Source organism: Malus domestica, chromosome 06 (assembly GCF_042453785.1).
Source record: "Malus domestica chromosome 06, GDT2T_hap1".
Classification (NCBI taxonomy): domain Eukaryota; kingdom Viridiplantae; phylum Streptophyta; class Magnoliopsida; order Rosales; family Rosaceae; genus Malus; species Malus domestica.
The window spans coordinates 31625966-31642237 of NC_091666.1; the positions used below are offsets into that span (position 1 = coordinate 31625966).

At 34.9% G+C, this 16272-nt stretch overlaps 1 protein-coding gene and 1 long non-coding RNA gene across 3 annotated transcripts; both read left to right on the forward strand.

The window, feature by feature from the left end:
* Window positions 1-7582: 7582 nt before the first annotated feature.
* On the forward strand, window positions 7583-10080 carry MYB31 (myb-related protein 306-like). The gene is given in 3 exon segments (NM_001294130.1): window positions 7583-7775; window positions 8284-8413; window positions 8918-10080. Coding segments are annotated over 3 exon segments (1125 nt in total). The 5' UTR covers window positions 7583-7642; the 3' UTR covers window positions 9780-10080.
* Window positions 10081-13162: 3082 nt separating this feature from the next.
* LOC108173511 (uncharacterized) lies at window positions 13163-15834 on the forward strand. Of its 2 annotated transcripts, XR_001790222.3 has the most exons (3): window positions 13256-13406; window positions 14602-14719; window positions 15138-15784. It is a non-coding gene; the product is annotated as an uncharacterized lncRNA (long non-coding RNA). The 2 variants fall into 2 exon arrangements; XR_001790221.3 differs by lacking the exon at window positions 14602-14719 and having other exon boundaries at window positions 13163-13406; window positions 15138-15834.
* The last annotated feature ends 438 nt before the right edge of the window (window positions 15835-16272 follow it).

The window sequence follows — 16272 nt, forward strand, 5'->3', positions numbered from 1 at the left end:
AGGGAGATAAGTGTGCAAGTCATTTGTAATGGTTTTATTAAACGCACAAGATAAATGAAATAGTGAAGTCATTTCTTACTACGTACTCAAGTAATCCTTTTCTCTCTCTCAGAACTTCTTCTTCTTTACTGTGAAGCTTAGTTAAGCTTGGTTTACATGGTATTACAATTAGGTTGTCTCTCATGTGAAAGTTCAAAGGGTCACACGTGCTCATGCATCATCGGTTTGTTGTTTATGTGTACGCTTGAAAATTGACCACGTGTGCAGGGGCATGTTGAGAGTTGATTTTGTGAGGAAGTTTGTCCCACATCGGTGAGAGACAAGTCTAGCTAAGCTTATATGATCTTAAACTACTAACTATATTGTCAATTAGTTTTATGATGGAACCCCACTCTCCATATATATTGTCAATTGGTTTTATGGTAGAATCCTAATTATATCATATACATAATATACATTAATACAAACCAGTTCAAAACTAAGCGTTCTAGTGGATTGTATGTTGGATTTCCACCCATGCATCCCGGTTCAAACTCCCCTCTCCTAAATTATTATAATAGTTTCGAACTCTCCCTTTCCCTTTAATAATAATAAAATTCAAAATAATATAATTAATACAAACTGTATTCTACACTAAATTCATTAATTTAAAGTAAAAATTCTATGCAAAAGAGAAAACACATTATTCTAAACATGGCTAAACTGAAGTATGTTTGGTATGCCTGTTTTTTTTCTTTTCATTTTATGGCACATAAATACATTTTCAATTTGTCACCAGACTTTAACTCTTGTGATATAGAAAGGTAACAATAAACTGAATATATTGATAAAAGTCAATTGCTTAGCTTAACTTTTAATCCATTTAAAGCATTGTCTGTCTATTTATAGGAAAATAAATAGCTGCTGCTGCTGATGAGTTATATATGGAGTGCAAAATTGAGCTAACATATTATAATATTTTATCATTTTCGTTATTCAATGTTTGGCCCAGACCCAATTCAAAGCTCTTACTAAAATATAAGCTTATTTTTAGCAACACGTCCTGAAAATTTTCATTTTGATATCACTTTATTCCCCTTAACTTAAAAGTCACCGTTTTACACTTGAAATTCAAAATTTGTTCTACTTCGGCTTGTGGACTCTCTTTTTTCCCATGAAACTTATAAGTCGTCTCCTAAAACATATGTGGGGCCCAACACCAATAAGACTATGTCACATATGCAATAAATTAGATCATAATTTTCATTATGCATTAACATTCAACTATCAAAAAATATTAAGTTTAAAAGAAATTGAAAAGATAAAAAAAATTAAAAAACAAATTGATTAGCCTGGCGCACCCAAATCAAACTCACATAAGAAATTAATAGATCTAAGGTAATGTGGAGCGAATTTTGAGTTTTATAGAGACGACTTTTAAGTTTCAAGGACAAAATGAGATCAAAATTGAGTTGTAGATAGTAATATGAAGTGAATTTTGAGTTTCAGAGAACAAGGTGAAATTGAAATCGAGTTTCAATAGCATAGCTAAAAAAAACCTAAATTTTATTCATTGCATCACGCAATAGTCCAAGAAACCAGATTTCTCATCGGATCACAGCACATGTACTCTAAAATAATGGAACATTTTGTGTTTTACAACTCACCAAAATGTCTTCGGTAACATTCACAACACATGTATATCCAGAGTAATCATATCCATTACTGGTTATTGTATCAATTACACAGATTTATCAGTTTTCATGCGCGATTTGTATTTGTTGTGATGTAAGTGGAGTTTTCAGTTCGCGTACGTCTCTACAGACAAACTGAGCAGAAATGCAGGGTTTGAAGTCATTCATGCATGTCGCAATATATATATAGAAATAACTTTTAGTCTATCTCGAATACAGATACATATGTCATATGTTTGTATACAAGTGGAGAAACATTTGAAAGAAAAAAACTTTTCTCCACTGTAGTATAATAACATATAGCATTTTGCCTTATGTTCAGGACACATTGAAAAATCTCTCATATATTTATATATAGCATATAATTATATGAACATCTAAATCATATAACAAGTCATAATGTTTAAGAGAGCACTAATCGTTTTAAAATGCGCAAACAATTATTGAAAAAGGAAACTATAAAAAGCTAGCCATATTTAACCCTCGTTCAAATCTTGATTCTTATAGTAGAGTACAAATTAATGATGATCGTTTATCAAGACTCAAAGTTTCTAAGGTGCATGTTTGATTTAACCAAAATTACGAAACCTAATTTATATTCTTAGTAGAGGACATTATTAAAATTTTTGAAAGTTACTGATTTAATTTGTATCAGCACTCATCAACTCTTGTGGTGACATATCTGATTAATGAAAATTTTTATTTGAACCTGTATAACTTCTTTCTACACTCAATTTAAACTTTAAATGTAAATTGTCTTTTTTTATTGCATGATTACCATTAAGTACAATATGAAATTAATAATAAAATGAAATTGATCAACAAACCCACATCCAAATTAAACCTTACCATCATGTAATGTTTATACGTTGGCTAAAACCCTACGTTGATCCTACGTTGAAATGCTTTTTTATCTTCGTTTGTTTTCTATTTTTTTATAGAGTTGAGAAGATGAGTTTTTGAGTTTCAATTTACGGGCCATCAACATTGAAAGTTGAGAAGATGGGTTTGGGGGGTTTGGGTTTCGCTATGTAGGTGGTGGCGAAGCCTCACCTTGGACTTAAGACTCCGTTCTTGGTTGAATATTTCAGACGGAAAAGAAGTGGTTTCCCAGCTTGAGAAGGAGGTGAGTGTTCCTGACGATAAATCACCTCTAAGTATAACGCATCATCTCCACACAGTCGAGCTTGGCAAGCTCATCTTCCACCACTACGGGCCACACAAATTGTCCATCACCATTCTCTACACCTATAGCAGCTTCGTTGATACCCCTAGCATTCCTGCCTAACTGCCGCATATCACAATATTTGCATAGAAAGAAAAGTTATTATTAGTTTATTGTCTATGGTGTTTTAAGTATAGACATATGAAAGCATGTACTTTAGGCCATCTCCAGCCGATCCGGCTAGATGGCCAAAAATAGCCCAAAATGACACGAAAACCGTCTCCAACCGAGGGCTAGGCCAAAGGGCTCTAGGCCTCACTGGGCCAAAAAATGAGAAAAAGGGAAAACCGGCTAGCCCAACCCAGCTAGCCAGCTGGCCCTAGGCCGGGCCAAACATTTGAATGTAACGGTTAGCTGACATCAGTTGACCGTTGAGTTTGAAATTATTATTTTTTTGGCCAATTTTTTTTTTTAAATTCCCATTTTTTTCCTATAAATACCTAAGTCATTTCTACACCATTTCTCACATAACTTTCACCATTTCATACTATCTCACTTCATTCTATTTCAATTCTTCACATTATATTTTCTTACCTCTTCCAATAATTTTTCCTTCAATTTTTTCAATAATTTTCAAATGGCCACATCTGCAATGAAAGGTAGGGCTTGGACCCGAAAAGAAGATGAAGCTCTTTGCAGGGATTATAGATGGGTCTCGGAAGATAGTGTGAGGGGGAGTTCTCAAACAAGTGAAGGTGTTTAGACTTGTGTGTCCAAAAAATACTATGAGTTCTACAAAGTCATCACTCCACCGAATACCTGAAACCACGAGAGTTGTTCTTCAAGATGGAAGAAACATCTTCATCCAAGTTTGAATAAATGGCATCAAGCACTGTTAATAGCCGCAAGTAAACATGAAAGCGGCTCTAATTACTACGATGAAGTAAGTGTTTTCACAATTTATTTTAAATATTTAATTATATTTCCTTTCAACATGAAAAGGGTAAGACAAAGGATGTTATTGACTTTCAACAGGAAATGATGGCCTCTATGCGATTAATGGAGGAGTAAAATGTCATTGCCACAGAAGAAAGGAACCGTAGGCATGAACAACGGGCCAAACAAATACAAGAAGAGATGGATGATAAGAATATGCAAAGGGACACTTTGGATTACATTCCAATGAGTAAGGCCTATTTTGATAGGAAAAAGAGGGAAATTATGGCCCGCCTGCTGTTGTTTACCTCCGACTATACTCCTACAATGGCAGATGATGAAGATGATGATGATTATAGGCTTTAAATTTAAGTTGTTGTAGTTTTTAAATTAATTTGTAGTTTTTAAATTTAAGTTGTAGTTTTTAAATTTAAGTTGTTGTAGTTTTTAAATTTAAGTTGTTGTAGTTTTTAAATTTAAATAATAAATTATGTTTGGCCTTATGACCCTTTGGCCCTCTCGGTTGAAGATGATTTTTTGTCACCGGGCTATGTTTGGCCTATGGTCGTCTGGCCCTCATTCAGTTGGAGATGGCCTTATGCTTACGCAAATACAATCATGGGGACATGGATATCAAGAAAGTATATGGAAGATTCATAAACAAGTAGAAATTTCACCAAATTATTCGATTGGAATTTTATTTTTCAAATGGGTGTAAAGATAAATTCACATTTTGAATTGGGTTTGTGAGGGTAATTTAGGTATAAAATTGGGTTTAAAGAGATATTAATTCTTTCATTAAAAATAATATGGGTGTGGAGAGTAGGGTAGGTGTAGAAAGATGTTATATGGGTTCAAATAAAATTTCTCCTGATTAATTTGTTTGGAGTTACTTTCTCTATATTCTCTCTTGATGTATAGAAATCACATAGACTATACAATTGTCAATGCATCCCATATTCTAATTTAATGGATTTCAAGCGTCTACTTTTCCAATTTTCATTTAAATAACATCATTCTAAAATGCAAGGTCTTAAAAGGCGCTAGGCGCTAGTTAGGCGTCATGTAGGGGTCAACGGGAGTCTAGGTGGTTTTTCATTTTAATTAAATTTATTATTTAACATAAAATAAGTGTCTACATATAATTAAAAATACATAATTGTATTAGAAAACATAAATTACAAGATGGAATGGTATATATATAAATTTTAAAGTACTAGAACATATTGAAAACAATGGAAAATAAGCATATAATGAGTGTTCATCAAAGTATCCAATAAGTCTCCTGCAATTTATTGAAAACATAAAATGTAAAATATTTTTCTGTCTAAGTGAAAGTCGCAACACTACACGATTTTCTTAAATTTAAAAAATAGCATGCCTTGCTCGCTTTTGTCCACCTAGGCGGACAACTTGGTGAATCTTGCCACCCTTTCTTATTTTTTTAAATTTCTACAAAGATGGCCTCTAAAAAAATAGTAACATTAGCCTGTTTAAATCTTGAAATCATTATAATAGTATTGAACCCTCCCCTTCTTAATAATAATAAATTAAGAAATGTTACGGAGATTCTCTTAAAAATGTGACTTTCAATGGGATTTGTGTCATCTCATGTGTTTGACACAATGTTTCATAAGGAAGCTTTTGCTCACCATCATAACTATGGTGTATGCTCACCATACACTTAATTATTTGTCATGTATCATTTCACCTAACTATAGTTAACTTTTACATTAATGTTAGTTTTTCAATTTTGAAAAAAAATTAACCAAGGTTAAATGAAAGACATGTGTCAGATGATTAGATGTATAGTGAGCATACACCAAATTTTAGGATGGTGAGCAACAATACTTTCTATTTTATAATGTTATATTAGCATAAAAACTTACGGTGAATTATAAAATGATAAAGAGACAATGAAAAATCTTGAGAGAATCTCTTTAGCATTTCTCTAATATGTTTTAATGATTGAGACCTATTATGGAGTACCCTACGTTGATATCCCACAAATACGAGCTCATTGAAGTTCCCTCCATAAATTGTTAAACATATTGCAATGTATTATGTGACACATGTTCATATAGCATTGAAGACACAGAGGAATATGATATGATGGTCCCAAACCTAAACTGCAACGAGAACACGTATCCATTTTGGCTATCCCGAAAAAAGATAAACCAATCAGTTTGACATATGTACCCCACAACCGTCGGATTAATACTTGATCTGTGAATCCTGTTGTAGATGATTGGTAAGATAACCACCATGAAAGTTTTCATAAGAATAGGCATGCAGTACCGGACCGGCACCAGATAGATCATGGGATCGTAGGGTTTATATAGATTGAGCATGATGATATACAAAGAGTCGAGATGAAGTTGAAAAGCTCATGATGATATTCTATGGATATTTCGAATATTGAGATTAATTATTACTTGCAACCCAACCCACATCAAAATCATGCACGAATCACGAGGATTGGCGTTTTAATTGATCCAAAGCCTTCAAGCCCCTTCCCCACGGATTTGGATCCTCTCCTGAGCTAATGGAGAGGATCCTCCTGACCCATCATCTTAGGCTGTTGGATTTTTATCCGATGGCTACAAACAGGAGAGTTCCTTTAAAATTATAATAATTATAACCGTTGGATAAAAATTCAACGGCCCACGATCATGGGTCAGGAGAATCCTCTCCATTAGCTCAGGAGAGGATCCAAATCCCTTCTCCACAAGAGAAAAAGATAAGTGATCGATAACAGTACTATAGTAATAAATACTAATTAATTGGAGGACTTCTTAAATAATAATAATATAATAATTATACATGCAATAAAATTTCATAATCGAAGTTGTTCAATATTTTAATTTTCATTTGAAGATCATTCCTACAAAAATCATTTCAATCGAAAATCATTTAGTCATTCAAATATATTGTGGATGTACCAATTAATATATTTGTGATAAACCGTTTATTTATTTGATATGTTTGGATGATTAAACTATCCCAAATTCAAATGATTTTTTTTTTGTATGATTGATTTTCAAATAAAGATTAATAAATTAAACGGTTCTGATGTTAATTTTATTCAGTTAAGATACGTTATATATTCATAAATAGGGGGATGCAAATATTATCCTCTTATATCATTCTACGTGTTATGATACGAAAGAGCGACAATGCTAATACGTGATATATTAATAAAGTAAATACACATATTATAGTATGAGTAAAACAATAAAATTATGTAAATGTGTTCCAAGTATACGGATTACGGAACAATCTCTCTACAATACAATACACACGGCATAGGGGGGGGGGGTAAAAATTAGGGTTTTTCGGTGCCACCACTATACCCCCATTGAATGCCCTACGGTTTTGTGAGAGGCTCTCCGCATGGAGAGTGAGAGAGAGAAAAAAAAATTGGATAATGAGTGAAGCAGTCTAAGCATGGCTGACTTTTTGCAAGGGAAAGCAGTGAGTAAATGCTGTTTTGCTGTCCATTTTGACTCCTTTTTTACTTGCTTTGGTCAGCTCTCAGCACTCAGCCCTCACCAGGGCCTTCTGTCTTCTCTTCTCTCTCTCTCTCTCTCTCTCTCTCTCTCTCTTCTCTATATATATCTAGCTATCTATCTACAAGACAAGCCCAACTTACCTGCCTTGGACACTTGTTTTTGCAATCCTTCATCAGTTTAGAGAAGAAAAAAGAGAAAAAAAGAGGCAAGTAACCTTCTCTCTTCAGTTTATCTCGGAGATTTGTCAAAAGAAGAATAAACCCTTTTTTTTTTTCGCAACTGCCTGCAATCTTCTTGTGAGATCAATTTCTTCATCCGTTAGAGCTACCTAGTGGGAATTAGATTAATTGGAAATTATGGGAAGGCCACCTTGCTGTGACAAAGTTGGTGTGAAGAAGGGGCCGTGGACTCCAGAGGAAGACATCATCTTGGTCTCTTACATTCAAGAACATGGTCCTGGGAATTGGAGATCAGTTCCTACTAACACTGGTAATTAAAATTTTCTATATTATTATTACCTTAATTTTTTTAATTAAATTTGAGCTAAGCTACTTTGAATACTCAATTTGTAATTTCATATCTATTCTTGGTAAACGATTTATACTCGCTTCTGTTTATTTCTGTCAATTGATTATTCTTTGCTTTGTTAAAAACCAAAAATAAACAGAGTGTGCATGCAGAGAAAGGTCTGAAGCAATAATTTCCCATTTTAATTCTTTCTTCGTTTATATTGTAGAACAGTACCATCCTGCATCTTGTGTATGTATGTATATGTGGTACATTTTTTTACCTCTCTCGTTTTGGTAATAACTGCTTTCAGATTGGGGTTGGTTTAATCATTAAAGTCATGTAATTATGACCTAGTACTGGTTTTTCCTTCTCGGAACAAGTACTATTACTGCAGATGCGTGTTCTGATCATATTGATTATTGACAGTAATTTTATTTTGGTCGGAATATTGGCAGTAATTTTTAATTAATTACTTCTTTTTTTTCAGGTTTGCTGAGATGCAGTAAGAGTTGCAGACTTAGATGGACTAATTATCTCCGCCCGGGTATCAAACGCGGTAACTTCACTGATCATGAGGAGAAGATGATAATCCACCTCCAAGCTCTTCTGGGCAATAGGTAACACTTCACCTCATCTCTACGTTTTTATTTTTGTATTTTGTCTTTTAAAAACTTGAAATAAAACATTACATAGAGGATCCTCTTCGGATTCTATTACTTGACAAGTGAAATCTTAATCTAGAAATTGTTACATCTGGAAAATTACTAAACCAAATAGCTTTCACCTCCATATCTACTTATTCCCATGGTTTTTTCTTCCAAATTTGAATTTATATTTTTATATGTTTGGGGCATGAATTTTATGAATTTGACTTGATTAAAGTATTTTTAATTTATTATATCTTTTGTTTTTTGATATGGGGGTTAGATACTCTCAAATCCCATGAAGTTCTTTATATTGTTGTTTGATGACATATTATATATTATGGGATTGGAGGAGAATATATGGAAGTGAATTCTTTAATTTTCGTTTTTTAAATGAGAGAAAATTAAAAGGAGAATAATTGGTTTTATTGTTTTGTAATTCCTTAAATTTGATGATGAAATTTTTAATGGGTGCAGATGGGCAGCCATAGCTTCATATCTTCCTCAGAGAACAGACAACGACATAAAAAATTACTGGAACACCCACTTGAAAAAGAAGCTGAAAAAGCTTCAGACAGGGCTTGATGGTCATGACCATCACAACCACCAGGATGGTAATTCACATGATCAGCCAATCTCCAAGGGTCAATGGGAGAGAAGGCTTCAGACTGATATCCACATGGCCAAGCAAGCTCTTTGTGAGGCTCTCTCTATTGACAAACCAAATGTTATTAGTACTACTACTGCTTCTCATGACCTTCACTTGCAAGACTTGAAGCCCTCCATTAATATAGGTAATTACAATATTAATGATAACCCTAGCACTAGCACAAGGCCACACCATACCTCCACGTATGCATCCAATACCGAAAACATTGCGAAATTGCTCGAAAACTGGATGAAAAATTCGCCAAAGGTTTCCGCTCATCAAACAAACTCGGATCAGACCAATGCTGATCAGACCAATTCCTTCAACAACAACAACAACAACGACAACGACAACAAAGGTGGCGCTACTGCAACTACTAGAGGTCGTTCAATGAGCACTTCTAGTGAAGGGGCGCACAGCGCAACCACCACGCCGGATCAGGCTTTCGATTCGTTGTTCAGCTTCAACTCATCCCCATCGGATGTGTCTCAGTCCATGTCAGTGGATGAGAACAATGCAAATTTCATAGCAGATCAGGCAAGCTGTCTGTTTCAGGATGAGAGCAAGCCCAATTTGGAGGGACAAGTCCCTCTCTCATTGCTGGAGAAGTGGCTCCTTGACGATGCTGCACCTCATGCCCACGAAGACCTAATCAACATATCATTGGAGAATGGTGCAGGCTTGTTTTGAAAAAAAAAACAAAAAAAAAACAAGATCAAGTACTATAAATAGGGTTTCTTTTGTTTAAAACAAAAGATGATCGAGTACTTAATTAGGGTTTCTTTTGTTTAATTTCTTTGGAATTAGGCTTTTGAGCTTTGTAGCTAGCTAGCCATCCTTGTAGTACTCCTTTTATTTTGTCAACTAGCCTAAGCAGAAAGATAAAACCACCTTAATCAAAAAACAGAAAAGTGTAAATTAATTAAAGTATATCCATACTTACGTATCTGCTTTTGCTCTGGAGAATAATGAATCAAGCTGTTTAATTTCATGTTCTTGTGGACCTTGTTGGTAGGTAAAAGTTGTGTATATCTATTTAATTCTCTCTCGTTTAGTCGTTTTTACATATCTATTGTGCAGAAAGTATGGGAATATCATAATTTTGGCTTCCCCTCGATCTATACATATAGGCAAAAAGCTTAATTCCACAGACCATGAAATTAGGGTAATTCATGAAGTGAATGATAATGTACGGTTTAGTACTAGGGTTTCACGATTATATTAGTGTCGGCAGGAGAAATAAATTTTGCTGTGAATGGTAGGTTCAATATTAATAATCGCATTAATTTTGTTTAAACTTGTTTGTCTAGTTCTAAAAAAAAAAAAAAGTATAGCCTGTGTAGCTGTACAGTAATTAGCATTTATACCATATCTATTTTCACTAGATCGTGTGCCTGTATTCTCTCGGATTAAATATTCTGTAAACCATCAGATAATTAACCTTGTACTATACATGTGTACTATTACGTAAGTGTTGATTAACATACTTATTTCTTATTGGTGACACATCATTTAGTTTATAAATTTAATCTACTTAGCATTAATCATATTATATTCCAAAGAACAGAATCTGTATTCATATCCTTTCTAGAAAGAGAAATCGCTTCATACCTCGGATTTTAAAGATTACATTTCCCTCAAAGAAGTGCTAACCAGTAATCACAATTAAGCTAGTAATTAGCCTCCGACAAGTCAGAATTCCAGTGCATGAATGATTTTCCTAAGTACGGTATAACTTTTGAACTAGTTTCTTCTCAATTACAAGCCATTTTGAGGCAAACCCTAATTAGATGGTTTTCTTCCCAAACCTAATACATTGCCAATCGGCTCTATCGGTGTCGACGGTCTTATCTCTCATTGTCAAAATTCTCATTCTCATAATTAAGAGTGGGTTCTGATGAGTGAGACGACATAGGAAAATCTAAAGCCAAGAATTGCCTTGGAAATATGCAAAATGAAGGCCTTAAATGCAAAACATGTGAACGGTTTGACTATTTAAATTTAAATTATTATTTTTATACAACAATATTTGATTCAAAATGAGAGGGTATAATTTATTCTAGTTAAGAGAGAGAGGGACTAGGCTAAGCCACTAGTTAATTTTGGCATCGAATTCAATACAAATATTACACGTTATTGTCATTCATATAAGTTGAATATGAGATTTTTCATTTATAAGTAAAGAGAAATAATACATGTTGGTTCATCTTATTATTTTAGTTGGACTTGCTTGACCACCAGTCAAAACTTTGACGTAAACTAAACTGTAAAGTAAAAGCATTGGATTTGGAGGATCGATGCCGCAAATGCATTATATATGCATAAGTCTCTCATGAACAGTGCTTTATCCTCCTCCCCTTTTGAATTGGCATCGCATTTACAGCCGAAATTTATTGAATCACTGCACAGCTTGCACACAGATTCACAGACTAGCAGCTGCATGTCTCTGCGATCCTCAGTAATGTCTTCAACTTCAGAGCTACAAATTGAATTAGTGACTTACTGCTAGGCCTAATTTTTGAAAGAAATCCAACCTCCAATTCAAAGGAAGGAGGAAGCTTCGTTTGAGACACAGACATTAAAGTAGTGCATATGCATGGACCGTGGGAGAGTAATGGATTTTTAAGCCAAAGTCATGAGAGCACATGTTTCTCGCCAGAGTGACAACCAAGCTTAGCCTCATTTTAATACTCTTGAGTACATTGATTACTCATTGATTACTCACTTAAGTAGACAATTATTAGTTATAACTAGGCCCATCACAAGTGGAGTGTCATAGACTCAAATTATCGGTTGTTTCGGAGTGACTGCGGCAAGCCGTTAATGCAAATTAAAGTTTATAGACATCAAGGGTTTACAATTATTCACGCTCACTTGTGCAGGTGAACTTTGCATTTCTTCCAATGACAATTATCTCACTAAAGACTTCCCTATCGCATAATAATATAAAGAAAAGAAGTGGGGCAGAGAAATTAAACAATTCTTTGATTTTTCTCTACCAAATAGACCGATTAGTTGGACACAACCATGTGCATCTTTAGACAAAGGAGTTTTGCTATCCCAACTCAAAACCTGATTAAGTAAATCATGTGGTACATACAAGTTTTGCACAAGTAGATCGATCTCAACATGACACAACTAAGGTGGCTTGGTCCCGTGGGAAATGGGGACCATTGCCTTATCTCACAGTATTCTTATGTAAGTAGGGTTTCTTCTGAGCTTTCAAATTCTTCTGTTTCATCACCATTAAAATGGCCAGCAAACTTATAAATCATATTCAACTCATGATATGCAGCTAGACTGGAAGTGGCCACAATTAATTCCATCACTAAAAGTAGAAAAATCAAAGAAGAAAAATCGCACTTAATATTATTTGCTATTCTTTTACTCATTTTATATTTTTGAACTGATCCATATCATGTTACGTGGATTAATTTACAGTACTTGTGCAGTGTATGCTTATAAAAAAAACATGTTTTCATTGTTCTTTGAATTACTTCTTGCCTGCCAGTTAGGTGTGTGGGATTAGGAGAAAAACTAAGAGTTGTAAATTAACTTTTGCTCCATGTTTAGTGACTATGATTACACTAGATTGGATAACTCACAAAGTTTAATGTATGTTCAAGTAAGAAACAAAGGTTAACTTTTAAGTTTTGTCCGAATTGAAAGTAGGTAGTGCAACCGTACAATTTTGTGAGGTTAGTGGTGGATTGTCCTAGTGATTACATCCATCTAGTTCCTTCTTCTTGAACACTTGAACACATAATCATAGTCTCTAGAAAGTGGTGAATTGCTCTCATTGTTAGGACATTCACCTTTAATCCACTTGGTCCCGAGTTTAAACTGCCGCCTTCCCATAGAGTGAAGTAGTGTGAGATATCGTGGGACATAGTACGTACAAAGCATCTTTGGATAGGTATTTGTGGGGATATCGTGGTAAATAGAACATACAAAGCACATTTGGATGGGTATTTGTGGGTATGACTCACACCCAAAAAGGTAATTAGGCCCGATAAATCCCAGGGATTCGGTTAAGCCCAAATCATGGTCGACATCTAGCCATCTCGGTCCACACTTAACCCTAACTTGTCCATCCATGTCTCTTCCAAACCCTAAAATCAAAGGTTTCTTCTTTCTATTTTACACAAAAAAAAAAACTTGGTCAATTACTTCCGGCAATTTTCCGGCGACTAAACAACAGAGCACAAAGATAGCGAAGAAAACAGAGAGGAGTAGTGTAAATATCTCCGGGAAAGCCAAAGCACTGTTTGCACGTGAGCAGTAGGAAGGCGAAGAGCAAGGCGCAGCCACGGTACGGTACGTCGATGCATATAGATACAATTCTGTCATATTTTCTCTCTTTTGGGCTTCAGCCACACCCATGTATCCTTGTAAACTGTAATAAGTAATAACTTATTCAATTAAAAAACTCAAATGGGTATTTAGAACGTAGTAAATGTAGCTTTTTCAGTATAAATCTTTTGCCTTGGTATTTTACTTGTTCCACATTTTCAGCCTCCCCCCATTTCGAATCCTAGCTCTGCCCTTGTATATAATGTTACCAAAATGTGATAATGCTCGATATCATGTAGTAAACAAAACAGTTTCTTATGTTCGTGCGAATTTTTATGGAACTAGGGACATAGATTAGACGCAGTTTGAATTTTTCCGTGAAAATCATTATAACTCTACTTCTGTTAAATGGACTGTTGCTTTGGATGATAAAAAAGTGCCCTGATATCGCTTTTGTATCGTTTTATAAATACCTTTAATCTCAACAAGAAACCACAAAGTCACAAACAACAATTTTAAGCTAGGTTACTAGTTATGTTCCAATTCCCTCGGTCACATTTTTGTTTTGTTGGACATTCACCAAAGCTTCAATGATTTTCATTTACCATTTACATTTATGCTTGTGTGTATGTTAATGCTGATATATACTGTTGCTTAACTTCGAATGTCATCTATTAAGTCCCTCTGACTTGTTCTAGTCAGACTTCTTATATGCATGCATGGTTGCAATATTAGTCATGTTAACTACATCGGAAGAATAAAAAAGATGAATACCATAAACGGTGAAGAGAGAGAGAGAGAGAGAGAGAGAGAGAGAATGAGTAGAAATGATATTTCGTTAACTGTATAAATTACAATTACAACAACACTAGCTCATATAAACCTCACCACAGCACCCACTTTAAAGTTAACTAGCTAAGAGCTAATTAACGGATTTGGATCCCATCCGGATCCAAATTGTGGGAATCTTAGGGATCCTCACATCTTAGACATTGGATCCCCACAAAGTGGATCCGGAGAGGATCCTCTTCCCTAATTAACAAACCATATTACTGACTAATGCTGAGGTGGACAGGTGATATGGCATATACTTACATTTGGGTTCTAGTTTTTTTAGATGGGCATCTCTTAGTCTTACTCTTCAAGGAAAAAGGATGATCGAACTTCTTTTTGTCGATGGCACTAACCAAATCGTTCTGTTTCTTGATCACTTCATCAGCATTTCCTTCATGGATTTAGGGACCTGGTCAGGCATACCGTACGTGTTGAGAGTTACAGTAAACGCATTTGGGGTGAACTCTACAAAAGTAATGTACACTTCAAATGTTGTAATCCAGGTTGGTTTTCCACCTAGAGAAGCATTTGAAAGTATTAAGTATACAAGTCAGCAATACAGTTAGCAATACAGTTAGTGAGTTGGTTAGTATTTGGTTAGAGTAGTTAGGCTTTTTCTTATAAAAATAGTTGTGTAACCTTCATTCTATCGGTCAATACAAAAGCATATTTCTCTCTCAAACTCTCTGTGTTCATCTTTCTTCTTGATTTTCTCTTCAATTCCCAAATATTGTAATGTAGTTAACATGGTATCAAAGCCACCAGGCTCACACCATGTATTCTAGTGGTTTCTCTTTGTAGTAGTTTATATTTTTTTTTTCCTAGTTTAGTTTCTCTTCAAATTTCCATTAGATTTTCGGTGCTTCCTCGAGCTTGGGTTAATTTTTCTGTGATTGTTGGGTTAATTGTTCTGGTTTGAAGATTTCACCACCGACGCCTTCACCACCTCCAAGAACTGAAGCTCTCCACCGCCCTCCATCTTCTGGGTACCCATTCGATGCGATGAAGAATAGGCAGATCAGAAAACTTTCATGATTTTGTATGGTTTGTTGGAAATCAGGGAATGAATCTCTGCATATTATTGGCTCTTTCCCCTTGTTCCAAATGAGAAGGTTCTTCCATTGCGGCTTGCTGCGCTTCGATACAAAAGAATCCCTAATCTCCAGCTTTTCACAGATCGCGATCAGCTCCCTCGTCTCCTCCAAGGCCAACTGCCCTGCTCCGGATTTGGTGTTTTGTCAGAATTGGAGTTTTCCTCAGAATGTGGTGCTGTTTCCCCAAAATCTTATGCTTCTTGTTCGCTGCAGTCCAGGTGTTTGACGAATTGCCCAGTTCAGAATTTTCATGTGAAGGTTAAGTTTTTCAGCCACTTCTTCTAAATTTCTTACGATGATTCTTTCAATATTCTGTAAATCAATTAGTTTGTGGTTGTGGGCATGGAGTTATTCAGTTGATATATTGAGCTTAAAAAGCTCAGAGCCGTCTTTCTTATGAATCTTTTCTGGGTTCTTCCAGTTGTTTGTGATATTTGCTTTCATGATTCTTCATTTCAAGATCAATGTTTGTGATATTTGGGATATTTGGATTCAAGAATATTGGTCATTGGTAGATTATGCAATTTGTATGATGGTGTATAGTTCTTTCTCTGCTTCACTGGTATTCTGCAAGTTTATTTGGTTTGATCTTCCTGCAACTCTTGATATATTTGGAGAAATGGGTGTGAATTCTTGCATTATGGCATGTATAATTTTGTGGTTGTTCGGATTATGGTTTGTGCCAAAAATGAGAAGTGTAATGTTTGAGAAAATTGTTTAAGTGCTTATTGAGGAGTTTATGCAGTATGTTTTCCTATCGTAGCCTATAATGTTGAGTCTAACCAACTCAGTTGTTAGCATGTATCTACAGTAAGTCCGTTTATACGATGAAGTTTGAAGAAGTTGTTAACGGTAAATCCCACGAAGGGTAATTCCGTGATGTGAATAGGTAAATCCCACGAAGGGTAGAAGAAGTTGTTAACGGTAAATCTCACGAAGGGTAATTCTATGATGTGAGTAGG